This window comes from Mesoplodon bidens (assembly GCF_964165515.1).
Source record: "Mesoplodon bidens genome assembly, chromosome: 15".
Lineage (NCBI taxonomy): Eukaryota > Metazoa > Chordata > Mammalia > Artiodactyla > Ziphiidae > Mesoplodon > Mesoplodon bidens.
The window spans coordinates 21,566,034-21,593,225 of record NC_138171.1 but is presented as its reverse complement, the minus strand read 5'-3'; the positions used below and the strand labels follow the sequence as shown (position 1 = coordinate 21,593,225).

Here is a 27,192-nt window from a genome sequence, read left to right as displayed (position 1 = left end):
AGAGTACTCTATTGCACACTTGGGATTTGCTAAGAGGGTAAATCTTCAGCCTTCTCACCACACACACAGAATGATAACTACGTGAGGTGATGGATGAGTTAACTAGCGTGGTTGTGAAAGTCAATTGACAGTGTACACATTTATCGAATTATCACCTTGTACACTTTAAATGTACACTAGACCCTTGAACAGTGCAGAGGTTGGGGCACTGACCCCCCCGACAGCAGCCGAAAATCCACGTATAACTTAGAGTCGGCCCTCCACATATGCGGTTCCACCATATCCGAGGTTCCACATCTGTGGATTCGACCAACCAGAGATGGCGTAGTACTGTAGCATGTATTTATTGAAGAAAATCCCCATATAAGTGCACCTGCGCAGTTCAAGCTTGTGTTGTTCAAGGGCCAGCTGTATACAATTTTATTTGTCAACTGTACCTCAATAAAGCATTAAAAAAAAGAAAAGAAAAATATAATGAACACTGATGTACCTACCCCCCAGCTTCCAGGAAGTCCTTAGATAAAGGGATTGGGGTGGGGGTTCAGGGAGGGAGAAGGGGTGCTGAGGGAGGAGAATGATGCCCAGAGCCAGAAGTCTCAACCTACACACACCACACACCACACATACAAACACACACAGCATACCACACCACACACACACACCACACACAGACACGGGGCTCCCAGGCTCCACTGCTGGCTGCTCTGGGGCTGTGGCCCCGACCATGGTGGGGGACCGCAGGCAGGCGGCCGTCCACCCCGTCTCCCGCCCCTACTCCTGTTCCTTCCTCTTTCCACATTCCACTGACTTGCACTTCCCCAGCTGCCTCATTTATAGGTCCCTGATTCCCCTCCAAGGCCTCGAGGTTTTGGCAGCTGTGCAGGACGAAGACATGGCCAGGGGCCCTGATGACACGCGGAGGTGGGCGATCCTGGTGGTGCTGGCCGCCCTGGGCACAGCTATGACAGCAAACACCATCCCCGGCCTCGTGGCCAGGATCACCCAGAAGGGCCTGGACTACGGTAACTGGATGCCTTCCTTTTCTCCCCTCCAACCTCTGAGGAGCACTGATTGAGCACCTGCTGTGTGCAGCCCTTTAAATCCAGTGTATGGCCTGCTCACAGCTCCTCCAAGGAGGCCCTCTTACCCCTGTGTTACATATGAAGAAGCTGAGGTAAGGTGAGCTACCCAAGGTCACAGGGCTGGGAAGCGGCAGCACCGGGATTGGAGCCCTGGTCTGGAGGACTCTGAGTCCAGTGCTCAGGTCCCTCACGGTCCCCTCCCTCTACGCAATACCCACCTCGGGCTTCTAGGCCTTTCACTTCCTTCCAAGCTGGTTCTCAGCCCTGATTTTTTTCTCAAAGTCCCTGGCTCAGTCTTCAGTGTGGGGAGGCCCTCCCCCAGGGCAGGGGTTTGTCAGCCATATTGTGCACACTAGCCATCTGGGTGACCCAGAGAGGGTCCCCCAGGCCATGCATCCAGGCCCAGACAGAGGAGAGACTGGCATGAAGCAGCCCCTGACCTGCTCAGATCGGTGCCAGGCACTGTGCTAAAAGGACATACTGTTACCAGCGACCTTTACAGATGAGCAGACAAACTTGGAGGAGGGACTGGGAAGTGGGCGGCCTGGATCTGAGCTCTGGTCTTGTCAGATGTACCAGGGTGGGGCTGCTCAGTGCTGCCTCTCAGTGGCAGAGAGATGAACTGCAGAACAGTGGGGGACAGCCCGTGCCAGAGAAATCAGATCCAGAAGGCAGAAGAACCACAGCTGCGGTGGACCCCTGGGGAATCAGGACAGGACCAAAGGGACCTGGTATCCCACCCCTGAATTCCTACCCCAGCCCAGGCAGGACATCTCTGAATCCCAGGGGTGCAGACGGAAGTTCCCCATGAGCTAGGAGAAAGGATTATGTCCCTGCTCTCTACCCAGAGCTGGGGTGGTCCTGAAGTCTTACAGAGAGCAGAGGCTTGGGCTCGGCCTTTAAGCCCAGAAGTCTTCATGTTCTGTCACATCAGCCTCGGTTCCCCCTTCTACTCACACCCCATGCGGCAACCGGTGAGAGCTGTGAAATACAGCAAAGCTGCTCATTCCCCCTCTTTACTTACACTGTTCAGTGGCTCCCTAGTGCCCTCAGTGGATGTCTTGGGCTTGGCATTAGAGACCCTTCAAGACATGGCCGCTGCAGACCCACAGATCGTGGCCATCCCACATTTTCTTTTCCCTCTGGGCAGTGTCAATCTATGCATTGTTTACTTTTGAACCCCCAGAAGGCCTATCCCAGGGCACAGGCTCTGGGACCAGAAGGCCTGGATTCAAATCCTGCCTCCATCACCTGCCAGCTGTGTGGTCACCTTTCTGAGTCTCAGCTTCCTCATCTGTGAACTGGGAGTCGTAACAGGACCTACGACCCAGTATTGTTCCGATTCAGTAACTTAATATGTGTATAGAGCCCAGAACTGTGCCTGGTGGAACAGAGTAAGAGCTTGATAACTGTTATTATTACTATTATTATTCTTACTACTTCCTAACTGGCTCCTGGGATCCCTCATCCTGCTACTTACTCTTCTCATTTAACGTGTTTGCCTTTTAACTGGTTTTTCGATGCTGTTAACCACGTAATAACTGATGGCAGAATTCCTGACCCTGGAACATTCATTCATTCATTCCTCCAACAGGTATTAAGTTCCAGTCACTGTGGTAAAGATAGGGGATGTCCGTGACATCTACCACTGACCTTGGGGGGCTTACATCTAGTAGGGAAGAGAGATAGTAGTAAAAAAATCACATGAATAAATGCATAATTACAAACGGTAACGGGAGCTCCAGAAGAGATGCCCACAGCATCATGAGAACGATAACAAGGGGGATCGCTCTCATCTGATGAGTCAGAGAAAGTTCCTAGAGGAAGTGATGACTAGAACGACCAGGTGAAGATGAGAGGAAAGGGTTTCCTAGGCAACAGGAATGGTACATGCAAAGGTCCTGTGGCGAGAGAGTCCGAAAGCCAGAGAGAGAGAGTATCTGTGAGGGCAGAGCACAGAGCAGATGTTCAATAACACCCACAGGTTGCCTGACGGGGTATTTGGAGGGGGTGATATTTTAAACTAGGGGCTGGCAAATGACAGCCTATAGGCCAAATCTGGACCGACGCATGTTTTTGCATGGCCCAGGAACTAAGCATGGCTTTTACAGTTGGAAGAAGTCAAAAGAAGAATCCTATCTCACACCATGTGAAAATGATATGAAACTGAAATTTCAGTGTCCATCCATAAAGTTTTATTGGAACACAACCGTACCTAGTCATTGACGTATTGTCTACGGCTGCTTTTGTGCAATAAAAGCAAAGCTGAGTGGTTGTGACAGAGACAGTAAGACCCACAAAGCAGAAAATCTTTGCTCTGGGGCCCTTGACAAAAACCTTAGCTTGAGCCCTGCTTTAGATCTTTCCGATCCCAACGTCCCTGCCATGAACAGGCTGCACACCTCTGACCACTGACCCCCCTCTCTCCCCTCAGCCTGCCAGCAGGGAGTGGCTACTCTGCAGAAGGAGTTGGAGAAGATCACAATTCCCGATCTCTCAGGAAGCTTTAAGATGAACATCCTTGGGAAAGGGAAGTATAGCTTCTACAGGTAAGGTCCGTCAAGCTCAGTTCTCAGTGTGCAGGACTGTAGTGTGTTGGGGCCACCAAGACCTAGACTCACAGAGCCACAGACTCCTAAACTCAGAGACATTAGGATCCCACAGCTAATGTTCACACCATCCCAAGGGGATCCAATCCCCCAAGCTGCATGTGGAGGAAACCACACAAACGGTCTTTCAGGCACTCACCATGACTCCTGCAGGGATGTCACGAACCCCCAAACTCTGTGCCAAGCCCACATGTTAATTAGGATTAGGGGTGGGGGTGAGGTTTCAAGGACAGAAAACCTAATCCCAAATGGCCTAAACCAGATGGTATTGGCTCACAAGTCCCTGGAATTGTCTGTCTTCAGGTTCAGCTTGAGGAAGGCTCAAATGTCACTGGACCCTGTTTCTCTCCTGCCACCTCTCAGCACCACTTCCCTCGGGAGGGCTAATTCTTGGGTAGGGCCTCCCCGCGAAGCACTCACCAGCATCTTCTCAGCACTCCCAGCCCTGTGGGAGGAGGGCACCTTCTCCTTACAGCTCAAGCAAAACTCCTAAGATTCACTCTGATTGGTCCGTCTTAGGTTATGTACACACTCTTGGACCAATCACTGTGGCCAGGGGATAGAAGACACGAAGGAGCTTGTGCTGAAGTCTCAAGCTCCACCCCCTGAAGATGGCAGTGAAGTCAACTTTCTTTGGAGCAACACGGACTAGATGTGGGGAAGGGTTCCTCCAGAGTAAAATGGCAGTTCCGTTGTCACAAGAGAGGGGTATGGGTGCTGGGGAGAGAAATCCATAAATGTCCTCTAAAGAATTTTATGCACTCACTCATTCAACAAATATTTTTGTGCACTTACTATGTGTCTGACTCATCAGGCTATGCTACAATAGTGGAAAAAAGGCAGACACATTCCACCCTTTACAGAACTTGTAGTCACTGGGATAACATTTGTTATCTTCACCGATCATCACACACCCTGCAAGACAGAGGTTACTGTACTCATTTTACAACATGAGGAAACTGAGGCTCAGGATGGTTAAGTGATGTGCCCAGGGTCACACAATAGTAAACTGAAGAGCAGTGTTCAAATGCAGATTTGTCTGACTTCAAAGCCTAACCACAGAGCTCCCCAGGCTGCTCTCATAGCTTCTGGGTTCTTTTGGAATAACTGGGGTAAAGGGCCAGGATGGAGGGGAATGAGTCTGCATTGACCATTGACTGAGTCCTTGTGGGGACACTTAGAGACTAACTGATCATTTCTTCTTTGCAGCATGGTTATTCATGGATTCAAGCTTCCCAATTCCCAGATAAGACCGTTGCCTGATCAAGGCCTTGAACTCTCCATCAAAGATGCAAGTATCAAGATGAGTGGAAAATGGAAGGCTCGAAAGAATTTCATGTGCGTTTGTTTCCAAGCTCAGTGTTTGTTGAGTGTGTGGGTGAGCTCTTGGTGATATTTGGAGGAGATGAGAGCCAAGGTCTCAAGAATGCCCAATTTTTGCCTGGCCCATTACCATTTGCCCCCTCAGAGTTCCTGGGGGAACTTTTCACAGAAGAATTTTCAACATAACCCTTGGTTAATAGCTGAGAATTTTCCCACATCTCAACGCAGGGCGCGGGCAAGGCTGAGTTGGTGCATGTGGCTTAGGATGGAAGGCTAAGTGGGACCTTTTTTTTTTTTTTTTTGCGGTACACGGGCCGCTCACTGTTGTGGCCTCTCCCGTTGCGGAGCACAGGCTCCGGACACGCAGGCTCAGCGGCCATGGCTCACGGGCCCAGCTGCTCTGCAGCATGTGGGATCTTCCCGGACCGGGGCACGAACCCATGTCCCCTGCATCGGCAGGTGGACTCTCAACCACTGCGCCACCAGGGAAACCCTAAGTGGGACCTTTAGTTTACCCCTTTATCAGTTAGCTATCGCTCTGTAACAAACCATCAGTGACCGAAACTCAGTGACCTAAAACAAGTCATAGATCATCACTTACATATCTATGTTTTGGCTGGGGTTCCCTGATGTAGGTTGACCTCAGCTGAGGTAGCCCTGCTACACATGTATCTCCTCCTCCTCCCCGGACCAGTGGGCTACCCAGAGCATATTTAGTGATGGTGGAGGTGCAAAAAGGGCAACCAGAAACATGCAGCCCCCCTTAAGGCCTGGGAGGGATTGAACTGACCCATGGTCACTTCTATTCATATGCCATTGGCCAAAGCAAGTCATGTGGTCAAGTCCAAGGTCAAGAGCATGGAACTACACACATATGCCCCCAAGGTAGGCAATGGTGAGGGTATGGATGCAGGGAGGGGTGAAAATTGGGGCAGATCATCCAAACTACAGCTCTGAATCTAAATATTGGGCCCTCACTGCAGTGACTCCGTGCAGCAGTGACAGTGGCTCAGACTGACCTGTCAGTTTATCGACTTCTCCTTTGTGGTGAATCCAGGGAGAAAACGGACACTTTGGTGAGGAGAGGGGCGTGAGTCTGCCTTCTGTTACAAGGACTGCTGGGTGTGTCCGTTCCCCACAACAAGAATTGCTTACTTCTTCACTTGGGCTCTTTCACATCTATCATTTCACTTACTGATCACACACATACAAAAAATGATAACAATGCTTCCTCACATTATAGAAGAGTTGACAAACTACATTCACACTCACTGTCTTATCCCAAACTCATTTCATCCCTGAGGGAGGAGGTATTAACCCCATTTAATGAATGAGGGCATTAATTAAAGTCATTTGTCCCCCAGACTCAACTTTCTAGTGGCAAAGCTGGTGTCCCACTGCTGGTCCAGGGTCTGGGTAAGGAAACTGAAGCTCAGAGAGGTTGAGAAACATTCTCAGTGCCACACAGCACACAGGCAGAGGCTGAGGCAGTGGGTAAGAGCAGGGTTCTGCCAGGCAGACATGGGTTCAAACTTCGGGGTGGAATCCTGGCTCTTTCACTCAGCTGCTGTGTGACCTTGGGCAAGCTGCCTTCCCTCTCTGAACTCCATCTCCTCACCCAGAGTGGAGATAATAGCAAAACCTGCCTTCCGGCATTGGTGTGAAGTCTGAATGGCAGCGAGCAGAAAATGCTCGCTCCAAGTCTTTTCTTTCTGTTTCCCTTCAGCAAAGTCAGCGGCAACTTTGACCTGAGTGTGGAGGGCATCTCCATTATGGCTGGTCTCAAGCTGGGTTATGACCCCACCTCGGGCCATGCCACAGTCGCCTGCTCCAGCTGCGGCAGCCACATCAACAGAGTCCACGTACGCATCTCGGGCAGCAGCCTGGGGTATGATCTCCTGGGGCTGTGGATGGGAGGAGGGACAGGACTGTCTTAGTTGTTCTTTTTTTTATAAATTTATTTATTTATTTTGGGTTGTGTTGGGCCTTCGTTGCTGCGCATGGGCTTTCTCTAGTTGTGGCGAGCGGGGGCTACTCAGCTGCGGTGCACGGGCTTCTCATTGCGGTGGCTTCTCTTGTTGCAGAGCACGGCCTCTAGGAGCGCAGACTTCAGTAGTTGTGGCGCATGGGCTTACTTGCTCCGCGGCATGTGAGATCTTCCCGGACCAGGGCTCAAACCCGTGTCCCCTGCATTGGCAGGTGGATTCTTAACCACTGTGCCACCAGGGCAGTCCCTGTCCTAATTATTCTTGTATTCAGAAAACACATCCCAAATGCCACTTCTATGCCAGGCCTCAGGTGTAAGGGGACAGGGGTCTACAGATGGAACACACAACACCCCTGCCTTGAAGAGTCACTTGCTCGTTCAGTATTCATTCAGCAAACTTTACTGAGCACTTATGCTCCAGGCTGTGCACTAAACACTTTAAGTGCACCAAGTTATACAGTCCTTACCACAAGCCTGCAAGCATTCATCTCTCCATCCATCCAACGAATATCGACTAAGAATTTGCTATGCACCAGGCTTGTGCATTGTGCTCAGGAAATAGCAGTTGTCACTAAAAATTTGGCCTTGCTAACAGCGATTGGAGACTTACTGCATGCCTGGCACTGTTTCAAGCATGTTCCTTATCTCATTCAATCCACACAGTGACTCTGTGCAGTTAGTCAATTATTACCCCATATTCAGAGGAGAAGATCAAGGCACAGAAGGAATAGGAAATAACCTGAGTTTTCATACCTAGTGAGTATTGAGAAGGGATTGGGATTCAGCCCAGGACTTGCTGGCCCCAGAGTCTTAGCTGCACAGTCCCTGCTCTTTTGAAGCTTCCAGCCTGTGGGGAAGACAAACATTAATCAAATCATTGCATGAATGAATGGCTCACAATAAGACCTGAGAAAAAGATGTACCAGGTGCGATGAACACATAGAACTGGAGGATCTGACCTAGCCTGGGGGCTGGCCATTTCATTTTCTTTGATGAAATGACATTTCAGTTGAGATGAAAAGAATAAGTAGGAGTTAATTAACTTGGGGACAATGGGTGTTTTAAGCAGAGCGAACAGTATGTGCAAAGACCCTGCAGTGAGAGGAAGCACAGGACACAGGAGGATACGGCAAAGCAGTGTGGCTGGAGTACAGAGAGAGGGAGTGGTGAGGAATGAGGCTGAGATGGGATGGGGGTCCAGCCGTGCACCTATTGAAGAAATAACCTCAGAAGCAGGTCACTGCCCACAGGGGAAGAAGTGTCTGATGGGGGTGTACAGAGTTGGAGCCCAGGGATGAGGGAGTTTAGGTTTATTTGGAAAAGGGAGGAAGGCTTCCCAGATGAGGCAGCCTTTGGAATGCATCCCAGGGACACCTGGGAAGCCTCATGCCTGTCCCCACGTGTCAATCTCCAGGTGGCTGATCCGACTCTTCCGTAAAAAAATCGAGTCTTCGCTCCGAAACAGCATGAACCGCAAGGTACGAGGGGCTCAGAGTTTCACCTCCTGTCAGAGTGGGTGGGGCCTTCTGTGTCCACATACCTCACGCATCGCTGGACACTTCTGCTCTCACCCAGACCTCTTTTTTATATATATATATATATATATCTTTATTGGTGTATAATTGCTTTACAGTGTTGTGTTAGTTTCTGCTGTACAACAAAGTGAATCAGCTACATGTATACATATATCCCCACATCCCCTCCCTCTTAAGCCTCCCTCCCAGCCTCCCTATCCCACCCCTCTAGGTCGTCACAAAGCACGAGCTGATCTCCCTGTGCTATGCGGCTGCTTCCCACTAGCTAGCTATTTTACATTTGGTAGTGTATATATGTCAATGCCACTCTCGCACTTCGTCAGAGCTTCCCCTTCGCCCCCTGTGTCCTCAAGTCCGTTCTCTATGTCTGTGTCTTTATTCCTGCCCTGCAACTAGGTTCATCAGCACCATTGTTTTAGATTCCACATATGTGTGTTATTTGTTTTTCTCTTTCTGACTTACTTCACTCTGTATGACAGACTCTAGGTCCATCCACCTTGCTACAAATAACTCAATTTTTATGGCTGAGTAATATTTCAGTGTATATATGTGCCACATCTTTATCCATTCATCTGTCAATGGACATTTAGGTTGCTTCTATGTCCTGGCTATTGTAAATAGAGCTGCAATGAACATTGTGGTACATTTATCTTTTTGAATTATGGTTTTCTCAGGGTATATGCCCAGTAGTGAGAGTGCTAGGTCATATGGTAGTTCTATTTTTAGTTTTTTAAGGAACCTCCATACTGTTCTCCATCATGGCTGTATCAATTTACATTTCTACCAGCAGTGCAGGAGGGTTCCTTTTCTCCATACCTTCTCCAGCATTTATTGTTTCTAGATTTTTTTGATGATGGCCATTCTGACTGGTGTGAGGTGATACCTCATTGTGGTTTTGATTTGCATTTCGTTAATGATTAATGATGTTGAGCATTCTTTCATGTGTTTGTTGGCAATCTGTGTATCTACTTTGGAGAAATGTCTGTTTAGGTCTTCCACGCATTTCTGGATTGGGTTGTTTGTTTTTTTTGATATTGAGCTACATGAGCTGCTTGTATATTTTGGAGATTAATCCTTTGTCAGTTGCTTCATTTGCAAATATTTTCTCCCATTCTGAGGGCTGTCTTTTCGTCTTGTTTATGGTTTCCTTTGCTGTGCAAAAGCTTTTAAGTTTCATTAGGTCCCACTTGTTTTTTATTTTATTTCCATTTCTCTAGGAGGTGGGTCAAAAAGGATCTTGCTGTGATTTATGTCATAGAGTGTCCTGCCTAGGTTTTCCTCTAAAGGTTTTATGGTGTCTGGCCTTACATTTAGTCTTTAAACCATTTTGAGTTTATTTTTGTGTATGGTGTTAGTGAGTGTTCTAATTTCATTCTTTTACATTTAGCTGTCCAGTTTCCCCAGCACCACTTATTGAAGAGGCTGTCTTTTCTCTGTTGTATATTCTTGCCTCCTTTGTCAAAGATAAGGTGACCATATGTGCGTGGGTTTATCTCTGCTCTCACCCAGACCTCTTCAGCAGTCCCCCACAGCCCTTGGAAAGCACATGTCCAGCTCTAAAAATCAGTCATGTCAATTTTCCTGGGGATCCAGTGAGAAACTAAGAAAGGATCATGTGACACATGACCCACAGCAAACTCCCCCATGCTTGGACCACCTCTGCTCTTCCCCCATCATTCTTCCCTGCAGAGAAACTACCATTCTCTCGCACTGAGCCCCTCTCCTCATAGCGCTCCAGCCTCCTCCCCCATCCCCCAACCCCGAACCCCCTTGGTGGCGATACCCACCCAGAAAACGTGCAGCTGATGAAGCTGCTAGACTAGAGTGTGGTCACATTATGTCCTGAGGCTGGAACTGGTACGAAAGACAGACACGGACCAGAGCTCCCAAGCCTACCTTCACCCTAACCCCCACCCCACACAAGCCAACCTCTTCAGCTGAGAAAAGGGGCCATTCCTTGGGCTAGTTTTCCATTAATAAACTGTCAGTCTCCAGGAAACCCCTGAGCCTATCTCCCAAGACAAGTGAGCTTGAGTTTTCTCAAAGGGCAATGGGGAGCCATTGAAGGTTTTAGGCAAAGGGGTGACCTGGCCAGATCTGTGCTTTAGAACAACTTCTCTGGCTGCCGTGAGAATGGCTGGAGGGACCAAGAGCAGGGGCAGGAGTCTCGGCTACACTGAGGAGGCTTGTGCAGCCTTCCAGGTGGGAGACCTTGGTCTCCCAGTGAAAGGCACTGACAACATGGGTAGGGAGACATCCATCAAATGAGATCATCTATCTGAAGGCACTCTGTCAAAAGTTAAAAAAAAAAAATCCATGCCTGGTGGTCAAAATGCATAACACAGGAGATTATAAAACAGGTTTTAGAGTCAGAGTCTCTGAGTTTTGATTCTGGCTCCAGGGCTTAGCTGTGTGATGTTGAGCAAATCACTTGACTTTTCCAAACCTCATTCACCGTCTGTAAAATGGGGACGTTGATACCTTCTTCACCAAGCCGTTGTAAGGATTACTAAAATAGTTAAGGCTCCCCACCAGCCTGGCTCAACCATAACTCAACCGTCTCTGTAATTAAGTAATAGTATGAGGGGAGTGTTAGCATGTATTTAACATAAAGAACTATTAAAATAGATTATTTCTTGTTAACGCCTTAAGAGTGACCCCTTGAGAGCAGCCAAGCTGAACAATAATAACGCTGAGACACAGACAGAGGAAGTGATATTGCTGGGCTTCAAACCCATGCCACCCCACCTCAGAGGTGAAGCTCTTAATCAGTCCAAGATATTGTTTAGAAGAGAGTATGGGCCTGAATGGATGAATGGATGAATGGATGAATAAATGAAGTGTCAGGGTGTCCATGATGTTATGTAGGCCTGGAAATGGCGAGGAATGAGTTTGGGAGTCCACCCCCCAGGAATTCAGAGAGAAGAGTGGGCGTCTGAGGGAAGGAAGGGCCTATAGAGGGTGTGGATGGGGGTGGGGGCGGAGGAGGGTGGCAGCAGAGAGGCAGGCGCCAGGCTGCCATGTGATTTGCTGTGATTTGGAGCCCCCTGGTGGCCCTCATTAGTAACTGGCATTGGAGGGCAGTAGCTGAGGGCAGGCAGCCCAGGTGTCCAGCTGGCCCCTCGCTGCCAGATGTGCCGCCCGCTCTCACCTTTGGGCCACTTGGAGCAGAGGCACGGGTTTCTCCGAGAGTGACATTCTTAGTCTCCTTGGGACATCCAGAGTTTTATGTGATAGAAACACACTCCAGGAAAACCAAAATTTCTCCCTCCTTCCTTTCTTTCCTTCCTCCCTCCCACCCCCCAGATAAAATAACTTGATTGACAGTGGGGAAGGCGGGAGGGACGTATGGAGGTGCCCTATCTGCCCTGTGGGCAGATAGGGGGACCAGCACTGCGGAGGAGTGGGAACCTGACGGGTTTGGTTGAGATGTGCTGGCCTTGGGGGCCTGTGGGACCTCCAGGGACTTGGTCCAGGAGGCAGCTGGACCCTCAGGCTGGAGCTCAGGGGAGATGTCTGGCTGCAAACCAAGGTCTGGGTGCTGGCCACAGGTTGGGAACGTGGAGCGGGGGACCCAATCAGGGTCCCCCCACCCCCCTAGGCATGGCTGAGACAAAGATTCAGGTGCGAGTGTTTTATTGGGCAGGGATCCCAGGCGAGGGGTGGGGAAGGGACCTGGGGGCAGGAACATTATTGAGTGGGCTACCGCTCTGGACAGCTGGGGCTCAGTGCTGCGGGACTTCGGGGCACACACCTCAGAGCTGTCCCAAAGGGGTGGGGAAGATGGGTATTTATCCACCAACTCTCACCCCTCTTTCGGGCTGCTGTAACTCCTTCTTGGCACTTGGGAGCAAGGTCCAGGGATTAAAGTCCTCAGGCAGGGAGAGTTGCTGGGTGTGTAGGGAGCTGTCACGCCAAGCGCAGGGGACCCCCGGGGTGGACCAACAATGTCCCACAGGGGCCATGGGCATGTATGGCAGGCTGCAGAGGGGCTCCTGGGTGGAAGGAGATCATCATCTTCACGAGGGAAGAGGAGCTCACTGGGTGTCCAAGGAAGAGGAAGTAGAGGTCCAGGCGGAGAGCGGGGAGGGTCCTCAGTCAGAGACAGTGGCCCATCATGCCAGGGGCTGCCCGACAGTCAAGAAAGGCAAGGACTGGAGAGACTCCGCTGGATGAATGAGGTCATTCAAGACGTGGGGAGAGCAACGTCGTGAAGGCGGGGCTTATCTGACCGCCGCCACCTACTGCACCACCTACCCCATCAGCCCCAATGGGTCAAATTAAGGAAGCCTGTGATTTTAATCCTCCTCCAGCTATAGCTTCGAAACAAATAGCCCCAAATACAGCGTCATCCAGCAACGACCATTTGATAATGTTCACGGATTCTGTGGATCAGGAAATCAACAGGCACAGTGGGACCAGCGTAGCTTGCCTCTGCTCCATGATGTCTGTACCTCATCTGGGAAAACTCCAAAGCTTGGGGCTAGAGTCATCCAGTGGGATCTTCTCTCATGTCCGTGGTGCCTGAGCTGGGAAGACTTGATGCTCGGCTCAGCCGGGGCTGTCGACTGGAGCATCTACCCGTGTCCCCTCCATGGGGCTGGGGCTTTGCACAGCTCATCAATGGGTTCCAGAGTGACCATCTCAAGAGACCAAAGTGGGGCTTCCCTGGTGGTGCAGCGGTTGAGAGTCCGCCTGCCGATGCAGGGGACACAGGTTCATGCCCCAGTCTGGGAAGATCCTACATGCCGCGGAGCGGCTGGGGCCGTGGGCCATGGCCGCTGAGCCGGTGCGTCCGGAGCCTGTGCTCTGCAATGGGAGAGGCCACAACAGTGAGAGGCCCACGTACCGCAAAAAAAAAAAAAAAAAAAAAAAAAATAGAGACCAAAGTGGAAGCTGCACAGCCTTTTATGACCTCACCTGGGAAGTTACACAATGTCACTTCCGCTGTTTTCTATTGGTTAGAAGCAAGTAGCCACCCCGCCCACCCAGATTGTAGGGGAGAGTTCACAGACTCCACCTCTCAATGGGTGTGACAGGGCCACATTCCAGAAGAGCAAAAGGAATGGAAAATATAACCCGCAGCGCTCCATTTTACAGATGAGAAAATAAGGGTCTCTTTTCTCATAGAAATGGAGTAACTTCCTCAGTGGCAAAATCAGCATGTGACCCAGGGCTTCTCAGACCAGTGCTTGTTCCCCTATGAGTTATGGGAGGGGGACTGCTGGGAAGTCTTCTCTGGCCACACAAAGCAAAGATGAGGGTGCCCACCCAGGCTTGAGCAGAGGGCCTGGCCCCTGCTCCTAGAAGCACACACAGGGGAAGGCTGACATCTAACCACCTCCTGTTCATTTTCTCACCACCTCATTCCACAAAGGGTCTGAGTGCAAACAAAAGCAAACAAACAAAATCTCACATTAAAAAATAAAAAACATAAATACCATCAGGAAAGCTCCATGCCAGAGTAGGAAATAAAATGCAGACATGCAGGTCATACAGTCATATAAACTTACTATTTCCAAGTTACATGTTGAACTCTGAGCTTCCTGGCGGCCAAAGAGAAAAGGGAAACTTGAGTAGCTATATGATTTTCAAGGAAACATTCAAGAAGAGCGAAACATGTCTGGATAATTATTCTCAGAAGACATTTTCCACTATAGGAAACCTTTGCTGATCAGTTCTTTTGTTCTCCCCAGATCTGCGAGGTAGTGACCAGTAGCGTATCCTCCAAGCTGCAACCTTATTTCCAGACACTGCCAGGTAAGGAGGCTGGAGTAGAAGGCGGAGAGGGTGAGGGACACAGGGAGAGTGTGATGGAGCCAGCAATTTCCCTAGGCAGGCCTGGGCTTGGGTGGGAATGGGTAGCACAGATTATTTTCAAATGGCAATTGGCATCAGATCCCCTCTTGGGCCAGGTCCTTGTGACAGGTCCAGAAGTTTAATGGAAAAGCAGCTCTGCAGGGGCCAAACAACAAATACCTGCAGCTCTCTGGAGCCAAAGATACATAGCTGGCCTGAGAGCTGAGGCTGATCGCTTCCCCTCTCAGGGCCTCAGTTTCCATATCTTTAAAATGGGGACAATCTTCTCTTTCCCCAAATGCTTGGTAAATGGTGAAGGGCTGCAGTAGGTGGGGGAGGACCCGTATGGCCAAGTGCTCACCATGTGTCATTTACCCAGCAGAACGGTTTCCTCTCGGCCTCCTAACACCCCACTGAGATCACTGTTTTGTCCCAATTTTACCACCAGGAAACAGAGGCTCAGAAAGGAGCCGAGGGCTTCCCTGGTGGCGCAGTGGGCTTCCCTGGTGGTGCAGTGGGCTCCCCTGGTGGTGCAGTGGGCTCCCCTGGTGGCGCAGTGGTTGAGAGTCCACCTGCCGATGCAGGGGATACGGGTTCGTGCCCCGCGGTCCGGGAGGATCCCACATGCCGCGGAGCAGCTGGGCCCGTGAGCCATGGCCGCTGAGCCCGCGCATCCGGAGCCTGTGCTCCGCAATGGGAGAGGCCACGACAGGGAGAGGCCCACGTACCGCAAAAAAAAAAAAAAAAAGAAAGGAGCCGAGTCTTACCTGAGGTCAAGAGGCAGTAACAAGCAGAAACAGGATCCCAAGCCTGTGCCCCAAACTGCTGCCTGGGTTGCCTCCCTGTGGAGCCTGGTTTGGCTGGCACATGGCACATGTCCATTTCAGATACATTCCCTTCCCCGAGGCATCGCCCCAGCCCCTCCAGGCGCAGGGCCCCTCCTGGACGTGTTCAGTGCAGTTGCAGCGTCCAGGGTTTGGCCTCACCAGGCAGGAAAAAGATTTTGGCTTGAGTCCCAGCCTTGTCACTCACCAGCTTTGCCATCTTAGGCTAGTTACCTTTTCTGAGACTCAGTTTATTCCCCTCTAACATGGGAAGAAAGGGCTAAAGGAAGAACCAATATTTATTTAATCCTCATTGATTACTGCTGGGAAGCAGAGAAACCACTCAGACCTGAAGCCAGTCTGGGCTCAGCCTGGAATATTATCACTGCTAATAATGATCCCTTCTGGCTTTTGAGTTCCTACCATGTACAGGGCATCATCAAGGTCACTAGTAGTACCCCATTTTACAAATGAAAAAATGTGGCTCAGAGAAATGAAAGGACTTGTCCAAGGTCACATAGATTTCAATTCAAGCCCAGGTCTTTCTGCTCCTTGACTCTGTTTTAGCCACGTCTCCGGGCTGTTGGAAGAAGGGAGAGAGATGATATCTGTGAATGTGGGGTGTGGGCTCATTTTCCTTTAAGGAGACCTCAGGGAGGGCTCCCTGGAGGAGGTAGGAATGGAATTAGCACTGCAGGTCTTGATTCAACTTTAGGGGACGCTGCCCCTGCATCCAAGGCCCCAAAGATGCTGCCATGGGGAGCCAGCTCATGGTCCATCTTCTTTCTCCCTAGTGACAACCAAAATAGACAACGTGGCTGGGATTGATTACTCTCTGGTTGCACCTCCAAAAGCCACAGCTGATAACCTGGATGTGCTGTTGAAGGTAAGACTTACACCAAGAATCATACACCCTCACACCTTTGCCTCAGACCACCTCCCCCGCAGACTCCCCATCATCCTTGGAGACAGATCTTATGACTCCACCCCTTTCCTATCCATTCTCACTGCTCTCCCCAGTCCACTCTCCTCATCTTCTCCCGGTTCCAGTCACACTGGCCTTCAGGCTATTCCTGAAATGCGCTGCGACTGCTCCCTCCCCAGGGCCTTTGCACTTGCTGCCCCTTCTAAACAGGAGGCTCTGGCCCAGATATCCACAGAAGCTCTCCCTTTCCTCCTTCAAGTCTTTGCTCAAATATCCTCTCCCTAAAGAGGCCCTCCCAGGCCACTGTTGCTAAAATAGCGCCCTCCTCTTCCCCTATATCCTGCTTTATTTTTCTCAGCAGCACTTAGTACACACGGTCGCAAGCTTGTCTCCCTCAATGTGATGAAAGAAAAGGGGCGGTGATTGCTTTGTTCTTTTTTTTAAAATTTATTTATTTATTTTTGGCTGTGTTGGGTCTTTGTTGCTGCACACGGGCTTTCTCTAGCTGCGGCGAGCGGGGGCTATTCTTCATTGCGGCGCGCAGGCTTCTCATTGCGGTGGCTTCTCTCGTTGCAGAGCACGGGCTCTAGGCACATGGGCTTCAGTAGTTGTGGCATGCGGGCTCAGTAGTTGTGGCTCGTGGGCTCTAGAGCACAGGCTCAGTAGTTGTGGCGCATGGGCTTAATTGCTCCGTGGCATGTGGGATCTTCCCGGGCCAGGGCTCGAACCTGTGTCTCCTGCATTGGCAGGCGGATTCTTAACCACTGTGCTACCAGGGAAGCCCACTTTATTCTTTACTGTATGTGTAGCACCTCAAACTATGCTTGGCATATAATAGGTGCTCAGTAAATAGGTATTGGATGGATGGATGGATGGATGGATGGGTAGATGGAGTTCGTTTCATTTCATGCCACTTTCCCCCTCATTCCGCAGCCTCCAACCAAACTCACTGACCTTGCACTTCCTCAACATATCCAGCTAGTTCCCACCTCAGGGCCTTCGTCCTGTCCATTTCCTCTGCCTGGACTCCCCTCCTTCCCATGCCCTCCTCTACCCCACTGGCTTCTTCTTATCCTCCAGCGGATGTGGGCTGGGTTTTCGCTCCCCGAGCAGCCTTCTCAGACCTCCTCAGCTGGAATAAGTCCCACTCCCTGAATCCCCTCCGGATGTACCTCGGTCCCTCCACAATCGATGACTGGCTTGTTTGTTTACTATTTACTTGTTTGTTCTAAAACACATTTGATGTCAAAAAGAAAATGTAGAAAATACAAAGGAGCAGAGAAATAAATAGGAGGGAGAGAAGGGAGCAAGGAAGGGAAGAAGAAAAGAGAGATTACCCTAATGTTACAACTCAGAGATATGCACTGTTGACACACAAGTTACAGTCTTCCAACCCTCCAATCCTTGTCTCTGCTGAGACACAGGAAATTACACACACACACACACACACACACACAGACACACGTAACAGAGGCAGAAACAAATACACATAAAAACCACATATATAGGGGCTTCCCTGGTGGCGCAGTGGTTGAGAGTCCGCCTGCCAATGCAGGGGACACGGGTTCGTGCCCCGGTCCAGGAAGATCCCACATGCCACGGAGCAGCTGGGCCCGTGAGCCATGGCCACTGAGCCTGTGCGTCCGGAGCCTGTGCTCCGCAACGGGAGAGGCCACGACAGTGAGAGGCCCGTGTACCGCAAAAAACAAAACAAAACAAAAAAAATCACATATATAGACGTAGAAGTACATACACACACGTGCATGTATACGTCATATTTTACATTCTGTTTTACAACCTTTAAAACCAGAACAGTATAATGTGAACATCTATCAATGAAATGTCCTCCCGTAGCCCTTTTACTGGCTCTTGGGTCTGTCAGTGGACAACTTGTGGTAAGGTACATGGACAGTGCCCCCTCCTGGGGTGTCTGTGCTCTTTCCATGTTTCCCACAAGTTTGACCAGAGCTGCCTCGAATATCCTTATAGCTGGATCTCTGCCCATCTTTGACTATTTCCTAGAAGTGAAATTGCTGGACCAAGTAGTATAGTTTTTTAAAATCTAAGTGATACGATGGAATAAAAGATTAAAACAATTCTTATTTACCCCTAGCGAATGAGAATGTCCTGTTTATTGCCCCCTATCTCCACTTGGGGCTCCTGCCCAGAGGTAACGGCTGTCAGCCGTGGAGGGTATTAGCCCTCCAGTCCCCTGGTCCTAAGCATTCACATACACATATGTGAAAGCCCATCTAGTTTTGCTGAGAATCTGTTTGCACGTATGAATACACACTGTTCTTCACTTGCTTTTCTCACTTAATGATATACATTAGAGCCGGTTCCTGTTTGGTACATAGGTCCACCTGTTTTTTTTTATTTTTGTCTTTTATGCTTTCTTTTTTTTTTTGTCTTTTTTTTACACCTGATATTTTTAAGAGTTGCATATGGTATTTATTCTATAATATGGGTGTTTCAATCATTAATTGTAAATAATGAGATGATCCAAAAGTACAGAGAATATTGCACATTCTCACGTACCCACAACCCAGACTTCAGACATGTTACATATTTTGTCATACTCACCTCTGATTTTTTTGAAATGAAACATTGTAGAAATAAATAGCTGAGGCCCCCTTGGGGACCCTCTACCCTCCAGGGAACCACACGGATGACGCCCCTGTGTGTCCTTCTTGCCCGTGTGTGTCAATAATTCTTTTTTTTTTTTTTTTTTGCGGCACACGGGCGTCTCACCGCTGTGGCCTCTCCCATTGCGGAGCACAGGCTCTGGACACGCACACTCAGCGGCCATGACCCACAGGCCCAGCCGCTCCGTGGCATGTGGGATCCTCCCGGACCGGGGCACGCACCCGTGTCCCCTGCATCGGCGGGCGGACTCTCAACCACTGCACCACCAGGGAAGCCCAATAATTCTTATATAGTATGTTTTATAGGCCTTTAAATTTTACATAAATGGTATTCTAACATATGTATCCATCTACAATTTGCTTTTTTATAACTCGGCATTCTTATTTTTTTAGCTAAATAAATGATCTGTTTTCGCCATGTGTTGCCAAATTGCTCTTCAGAAACATAAACATATAATCCCCAGCAGCACGTGAATGCTTTCACCAAAAACTGGGTAGTATGAGCTTAAAATACACACACACTTAAAACAGCTTACCTCTCTCGAAAATTTTGCTAATTTGATCCATGAAAACAAACAAGCAGAGCCTCCTTGTTCTCTTAGGAGAATTTCTGCGCTTCTTTGCAAGGTTGAGGCAAAGCCAACAGCATGGTTGGGTGCGTGCTTGCCGGACTCTGGCTGCCCAGGTTCAGTTCCTGACTCTGCCACTTACCCTTCCGAGTGACCTTGGGCAAGTCACTTCACCTCCCTGAGCCTCGGTGTCCTCTCCTGTAAAATGAGTATAATCTCACCTACCTCACAGTGTTGGTGGGAAAAGCACTTAGAAAGTAGCCCCAGGAGGAGATGCTATTGTTCATTTCTGTCCATGGCTTTCTCCTCTGTGAATACGTGATTGGTACCCTTAGCTCATTTTTTCTTGGAATGGAGACATCGAATTGTAATATCCTGAAGGATGCCCAGGCTCACTCTTCCGCCTCCATCCCCAGGGGGAGTTTTTCAGGCTGGCCCACCGCAGGCCCCCTCCCTTTGCCCCGCCGGCGCTGACCCTTCCCACCGACCACAACCGCATGGTGTACCTGGGCATCTCCGAATATCTTTTCAACACGGCCGGGCTCGTGTATCAAGAGGCTGGAGTCCTGAATATGACCCTCAGCGATGACATGGTAAGGCCAGGTGGAGGTAGATGTGTGAAGAGGTCTGGACTCAAAGCGCAGTAGATGGTCTGGATCTGAGTCTTGGTTCACAGTTGGGGAGATCAAGGTCTGGACTCTAGAGTCAACCAGACCTGAGTTCAAATCCCAGCTCCCCTGTTTTCCAGCTGGGTGACCTTAGGTGGTTATTCAGCCTCTCAGAACCTCGGTTTCCTCTAGTTCCTCCAAAGGGTGTAATGAGGGTTAAATGAGATATGAATGCTTGTGCAGCCCCAGCACAGGTTTATCAGCATGGAGGAAGTCCTCTGAATACTAACAGTAACAGCCAGCATTGACTGAGTACCTGCCGTGTGTTGGTCTGTAATCCAGCTTTATCATCATATCACCATTATCGTCATCATCCTCATTGTATATTTGTGGCTGAGTCCTGCTCTGGGCCTCAGTTTACCCATCTGTAAAATGAGGAAACGACCATCTTCTCCAGAGTCTAGGGGCAACCTGATCCCACCCTGGTCACCAGCCGCACAGGGTTCCTCCTACGCTGCTCCCTGAAGAGATGCCAGATCCTCCCTCTCTGTAGAGGCACCAAAGGGATGCTGACCCCCACATGTCCCCCCTGTGGAAATAAAGAATGACCACCCGAATGAGAACTCTTCAGGGCAAGGGAGTCAACCTCTATCATTTGCGTTTGGCAGAGACTCGAAGGCAGACAGGGGGCAGGAAAGCTTTATAGTGAAAAAAAGGGAGGGCTTCAGGTAGGCTCTCATGGAGGTTGTCGGTGCGGGGAAGCTGGAGGTGGGCTAACAGAAGCCAGGCAGCCTATGGGATTGCTTTGAGGAGCATATTTGACTTTTTCAATGCAAAAAATAGGGAAGCTGGCAGTCACTGATCATGCCCTGACCATTCTGGGTCGGCATTCTATTGTCATATGTGGTCTGGCCATGGTCTGTTTGTATATTCAGCCTCTCACCCCTCATATGGAATTTGCCACCCAATCTATAACATAATCTTCCAAGATTCTTTTCTCTTCTTCTCTCACTACAGTTACCAAAGGAATCCAAGTTCCTCCTGACAACAAAATCCTTTGGAGCCCTCATACCCGAGGTGAGAAAGGATCTGCTCCCCTTTAGTCAGCTCAGTGAGGAGGCCTGGGGGAGCTAAGTAGGACAGGGCTCTGCAGAGTGGCCTGCCGAGAGCACCCCTCTCCAGATCCAGAGGCAACCCAGCCCGAGAGTATGGAAAGAGCTTTGTGCAGCCCATCCCCAGTACAGAGAGAGGCTCCAAGCACCCACGTGACCAGGTGTGAGGGTAGATGCCGAGGGCTCATCCATTCAACAAATATTCATTGAGTGCCCACCACATTTCTGGGGCCCTGTGCTGGGCATCCAGCAAAACAGACCACATCCCTGCCCTCCAGGAGCTCCAGTCCAGTGGAGAGAGAAAATTATTATTAGACACCCAAAACAATAAAAAAGAAAATGCAGACTGTGATAAGTGAAGCCAACACTAATTGGCTGAAGTTGATGAGGTCACTTCAGGCAAGGTAGCGGGGGAAGGCCTCTCAGTCTGCTTGGGCTGCCATAAGGAAATGCCACAGACCAGCTGGCTTAAACAACAGAAATTTATTTCTCACAGTTTTGGAGGCCAAGAAGTCCAAGATCAAGGTGCCAGCAGGTTCAGTTTTTGGTGAGGGCTCTCTTTCTGGCTTGTAGATGGCTGCCTTCTTGCTGTGTCCTCAGATGGCCTTTCCTCTGAGCACATGGAGAAAGAACAAGAAAGCTCTGGTGTCTCTTCTTATTAGAACAGTAATCCTGTTGGACCAGGCCCCAGTCTGATGACCTCATTTAACCTTAATTACTTCCTTAGGGCCCCATCTCCACATACAGCCACACTGTGGGTTAGGGCTTCAGTATATGAATTTTGCGGGGGATGGTGGGGGGGGGGGCGGGGAGACACAAACTTTCAGTCCCTAATGGCCTCTTCGGTGGTGGCACTTCCAGAAATTTCTATACAGGAGGTACTGGTATAGAGGAGGTGTGACTGGTAGGGGGCCAGGGGAATCGTCTTGAAGCTTCATTTGCATAACAATAACATTCTTTTTACTCAGACTGTGAGTTTACCTGGGGGAGGATTGGAGGCAGCTGAGATGGGGGTGTTGCCAAAGCTCTCCTCTGATCCCCCTTGAAGCCACCACTGCTCTCTAGACTTGAAGGAAGGAAAAGAGCGAAGCTAGGGAAGAATACAGGACGAGCATTCAGGAAGAGGGAACAGAGAGTGCAAAGGGTTTTAGATGGGAAGAGAGCAGGTCATATTTGAGGAAGAGAAGTCCCTTGTGGCTGGAGTTAAAGGGCAAGAGGTAGAAGCATGGGGTGTGAGGTTGGCAGGGTACCAAGTGCTGAATTATGCAGTCTTTACGGTTTATTCCAAAAGCAATGGGAAGACATTGGTGGTGTTTATGCAGGACCAGGACAAGATTGGATTTAGAAACATTTTAATAAAATTGCCCCTTTTGTTGGTTGTCCCTGCTGGGGGCTGCAGATGGCTAAGAGGTTCCCTGACATGAAGATGCAACTCCTCATCTGGGCCTCCTCCCCACCGAACATTGCCGTGTGCCCCACTGGCCTTGACCTCACCTTTGCCCTGGATACCCAGGCCGTTGCTGTCCTCCCAGACTCGTCTTTGGCCCCCCTCTTCCTGCTTGAGATGGTAAGCTGCTCCCGGGTGAGAGCAGATGGGGAGCCCTGGATAGGGCCAAGAGCATGGCCCTCAGAGTCAGAGGGACCAGTGTGACTCCTGCCCAGACTCAAACCTGGACTGTGTGTTTCCAGGACCTGAGACTGGAGCCACTGTCCTACTGCTTCTTACTTCTACCGGCATTCATTCATTCCGTTGTCCCTTCCGTCGTTGGCTTGAAATATGCGTACTATTTCCAATTCATTCACTTGTATCTTTGGTCATTCAATTATGTATTTGTGGATTTGTTCATTCATTTATTCATTCAATTATTCATTTGACTGCTATCTTGAAACATACTATACCTTTGCTGGTTCATACATACATTCATCTATTCCATTATTCATTTACTTATACCTTTGTTCAATTGATCATTCATTTGTATATTTGTTTGTTCATTCATTCCTTTATCATTTATTCATCCATGCATATCTTTATTCTGTCCATTGTGAGTTTAATCCTTCACTTATTCAAGTATTTATTCCATGATTGACTTGTGCATTCGTTCATTTGATCACTCTGTCACACCGCAAACATTTGGTTGTACCCGCTCTGGCAATTGAAGGTGAGGGCCAGATTCTCCCCACCAGGAGGTACTCAGGTCTGCCCAGTCTCAGGCTGAGGCCCATTTTCCCCACTTTGCAGATTCAGTGGGTTCTGAGGGGGTTGCCCAAGGCCACACAGACAGTGGGCAGGAAAGCTGAGGTTGGGAGTCTTGGTTTCCTGACTCAGTAAACATTCGTTTTATGAATGAATGAATGAATGAATGTGAGACTAGGGCTGGCCTGGACTCCAGCCCCACAGCCTGTCTCCCACAGTCCATGGGAGTGGCCTGGGAACGCTGAAATGGTCTCAGAAGCAGGGGGAGAAAATGGTAATTGATTGACAGGCCAGGACTCATCAACAAGCACAAGGTTTGCAAAAGGAAGAGCCCTCTCCTCCGTGGGTCCCGCAGGTCTGACCCAACAATGAGGGCTCCTCTGCCGAGCCTTTGTGAAGCTTACCTTCCGGTCTTGGAGGCTTCGCAGAGTCCCCAGCCCCTGGGTCAGGGGCCTTCACTTCCTGGATTGTTTCTTTGCAGTACATGAACGTTTCTGTGGATATTGGTGCCAGGTCAGAGAGACTTGTTGGAGAGCTCAAGTTGGACAAGTAAGTGGGCCTGTGGGCACGCGAGGAAGGGACTGCCCATCTGTTCTTGGTGCCCGTGGGCTAGCAATGACCTTACAACGTGCCAAGCTTTCCTGTTCATCCATCACATTTAAGCCTCAAACAGTGCATGGTGGGCACAATATCCACATTTTGCAGACAGTGAAACTGATGCTCAGAGATGAAGTGACCTGAGACCACACATTATAGGGTGACCAACCATCTCGGTTTGTCTGCAGTGTCCCAGTTTTAGCACTGAAAGCCCTGCAGCCCAGGTCACCCCCCACCCCATCCTAGGCCCACTCATGGCTGGGCAGTGCCAGCTGATGAATCTGCTCCAGCCCCCAGCCACTCCACGTCCCTGGCCTTCCTGGGCACTTGGAAAACACTTCAATTTCTTCACACCCTTCCTTGGGACTTCATCAGCCATCTCCTGCTGGGAGACTCTGGAATCTGTGCCTGGGTTGGAATCCCAGCAGAGGAGGTTGTGGTTACGGATGTGGGCTCTGAGGTTGAGCCTGCTGCCTTGGAAGCGCAGCTCACCTTTGGCAAGCACTGAACTCTCCAAACTTCAGTCAGTTTCCCTGGCTGGCAAAATAAGCCCAATAATTGTTCTTTGCCAACAGCATCATTTTGAGGGTGAAATGAGGTATTAATATGTATTGCAGTGCTTAGAACACTTCGAGGGATACAATAAGCAAGAGGAAAAGAGAAAGACAGAGGAGCACACAGAAGAAGAAAAGAAAAATCAGAAATGAGGGAGAGTCAGAAAGAGACAGAGAGACAGAGAGAGACAAAGGAAGGGAGGGAGAGACGCAGAGAAAGAGAGAGTGAGAGCAAGACAGACAGATGGAGAGACACATTAACAGGAGAGACAGAGAGACACAAAAGGAGGAAAGAGGAGAGAGAGACAAGCAGATACACAGAGATCAAGAGTGAGGGAGACGCACAGAGTCCGATGCGGTGACCCCCGCATTCCAACCTGGCGTCTACATCTGCATCACTTTCACACTGTTTAAATTGAGTCTTGACCCACATTCCTCCTCATTTCTGCCTTCTCTCTGGCACAGAGCTGTCCTTCTTAACCTTGAGTGTGGCTCCTGAGGTTTACGTGCTGCTTATTTCTCCTGGCATCATTTTGACAAGTGTTACTGCTTTAGAAACATGTGGATTTAATTTTCCTGGAAACACCCATGGGCCTCTCAAGTAGAGGAGCTGGAGAAAATAGAGCTGGGTGATGGCTGAACACAGACTTTCTAAAGTATGCAGGGATGGGGGTGGTGAGAGTCCATAGGCAAGAGTTTTCAAACTTTGTAGGGTACTGGAGACAACAAAAGCTTTGACATCAGGGAGACCTGTTTGAAATTCTACTTAGCTGAATGTTAGCTGTATGACCTTGGGCAGATTGCTTGACCTCTCTGAGTGTCAAGGACCTCGTCTGTAAAATGGGAGTGTGATGGCCCTTGGCTTTGGGTATTACAAGAATTCAATCGGATAAAGCAACCAACATAGCGAATGATAGGGGTTCAATAAATAGCCATTTATTTACCTGTTTCCTAGATCATAGTTAAGATGCCATAAAGTCTGTAAATATGGGATTGTTTATTGGCTCAAATAATTGAAAAGTCCAAGGGTTTCAGGCAAGGGTGGATCCAAGTGCTCAAATGATATCCTTACAACTCTGACTCTCTTGATCTCTTGGCTTTACTATCCCTTATGCTGGCTTCATTTCCCAGCAGGCTGTCACCAAGTGATGGCAAAAATTGTTACCAGCATCTCCCTAATTTTGCTGGAGAAAAGAGAATACCTCACTTCCAATATTTCCAGCAGAAGTCCTGGGACCAACTCTCATTGGACCAGCATGGGCTAGAGTTCAATCCTTGAAGCAATCACCATGGCAGGGGAGATAGACTCTGCCCTTTGGCCAGCCCACCCCAGAACCCAGCATTAATAATGTAGGGAATGGGTGACCGTCCAAAAGGAAAAATCAGGGGGCTGTCACCATAGAAAGGGGGAATGGATACAGGATGGGAAAACCAGACAGCATCCACCAGAGTGGGCCCCTTCTCCCCAGCAACTGAACTCTAATATGAGTCAGGCTAATGGTGGTCTCAACTTCCCCCTCCCCTTCTCACAGGCTGCTCCTGGAACTGAAGCACTCAGACGTCGGTCCCTTCCCGGTGAGTCTGAGGCCATTGGTGGCTCCTTCCTTCCTCTGATCTTGAGATAACTGTCCTGAAGACACCTGGGCTCATAGCATCATTTCAATAGACCACTGGTTCATTTGCATATAATTTGCCTGTGAAGTAATGATGCAGGGAGCTTTGTGGGCACAGAGACCCGAGCTGGAATTGCTGCTCCAAGCTTACTAACTGTGGGCCTTGGGCAAGTCCCTTCCCCTCTGTGAACTTCATATCTTCCCCACAAATCAGGGATAATCCTTTCCACCTGAGTTAGTGTGGTGAGTTTTAAATGGGATTAAATGTGCACAGTCAGGTACAGAAAATCTGCTCAACAGATGTTTGTTGAAAAAACAAGTTAATTACTTTATTGAGTACCTACTATGTGGCAGGCACTGTTCCCCAGGTGTGGGAATGTGCTGATGAACTAGACAAGAAAGTGACTTCTTCTAGAGCCTACATTGTAGTAGAGAAACAGACAAAAAGAAATGAAGAAGATCATTTCAGTCAAGATCAATGCTATGAAAAACTAAGTGGAGGTGGGGTAGAAAGCGATGGGGGAGGTTAAGGGTTAGACCATGTGATCAGGGGAAGCCTCTCTGGGGAGGTGATATTTGGGCTGAAGGAGCCTGCAAGGTGAAGATCTGTTGCAGGCAGAGGGAATAGCAGGAGAAAAGGCCCTGTGGTGAAACAAGCTTGGCATGTTTGGGAAATGCAGAGAAGCAGTGTGGCTGGAAAAAGCAAGTAGGGGCTGTAGAGAGGCAGGCAGGGGCTGGCTCGCCTGAACCTTCTGGACTAGAATAGGTTGTGTTCAAGGGGCAGCAAGAAGCTGGTGAACGTTTCATGCATGGAGTGACATGATCTGATTTATACTTTATAAAAGATGCCTCTGGCTGCGATGGGGGGAATGGATTACGGGGAACGAGAGTCAGACCATGCGGATCGTTGGGGAGGCAGGTGCATTTGCCCATGTGAGAGATGATGGAGGCTGGGTCTAGGCCAGGAAGAAGGAGAAAGATGGTGGATTGGAGACACACTTTGGAAGTAGAATTAGAACTTGGTGAGAGATTTGATGTGTGTGGTGGGGGAAAAGGCAATGAAGAATGACTCCTAGCTGTTTGGCTTGAGCAGCTGGATGAATGAATGGCAGAGTCATTTAGAGATTGAGTAGGGGAGGTGGGAGGGAGACAACAGGTGTCTCGCCAGCCCAAGTAGATGATTCCACTACCCGGAATCACAGACTGTCATCAAATA

General features: G+C 49.5%; 1 protein-coding gene across 1 annotated transcript in view; it reads left to right on the top strand.

Moving 5' to 3' along the window:
• Positions 1–892: 892 nt before the first annotated feature.
• Positions 893–27,192, top strand: part of BPI (bactericidal permeability increasing protein) — a gene marked incomplete at both ends in the record, with an annotated part of 31,111 nt that continues 4,811 nt past the window's right edge. The window contains 12 exons of the mRNA XM_081256023.1: positions 893–1,022; positions 3,517–3,631; positions 4,901–5,029; positions 6,741–6,902; positions 8,416–8,479; positions 14,233–14,296; positions 15,954–16,045; positions 19,715–19,891; positions 20,924–20,983; positions 22,418–22,585; positions 23,694–23,761; positions 25,896–25,938. Coding sequence (XP_081112149.1) covers positions 893–1,022; positions 3,517–3,631; positions 4,901–5,029; positions 6,741–6,902; positions 8,416–8,479; positions 14,233–14,296; positions 15,954–16,045; positions 19,715–19,891; positions 20,924–20,983; positions 22,418–22,585; positions 23,694–23,761; positions 25,896–25,938 — 1,272 coding nt within the window. The remainder of the gene's footprint in view (positions 1,023–3,516; positions 3,632–4,900; positions 5,030–6,740; positions 6,903–8,415; positions 8,480–14,232; positions 14,297–15,953; positions 16,046–19,714; positions 19,892–20,923; positions 20,984–22,417; positions 22,586–23,693; positions 23,762–25,895; positions 25,939–27,192) is intronic.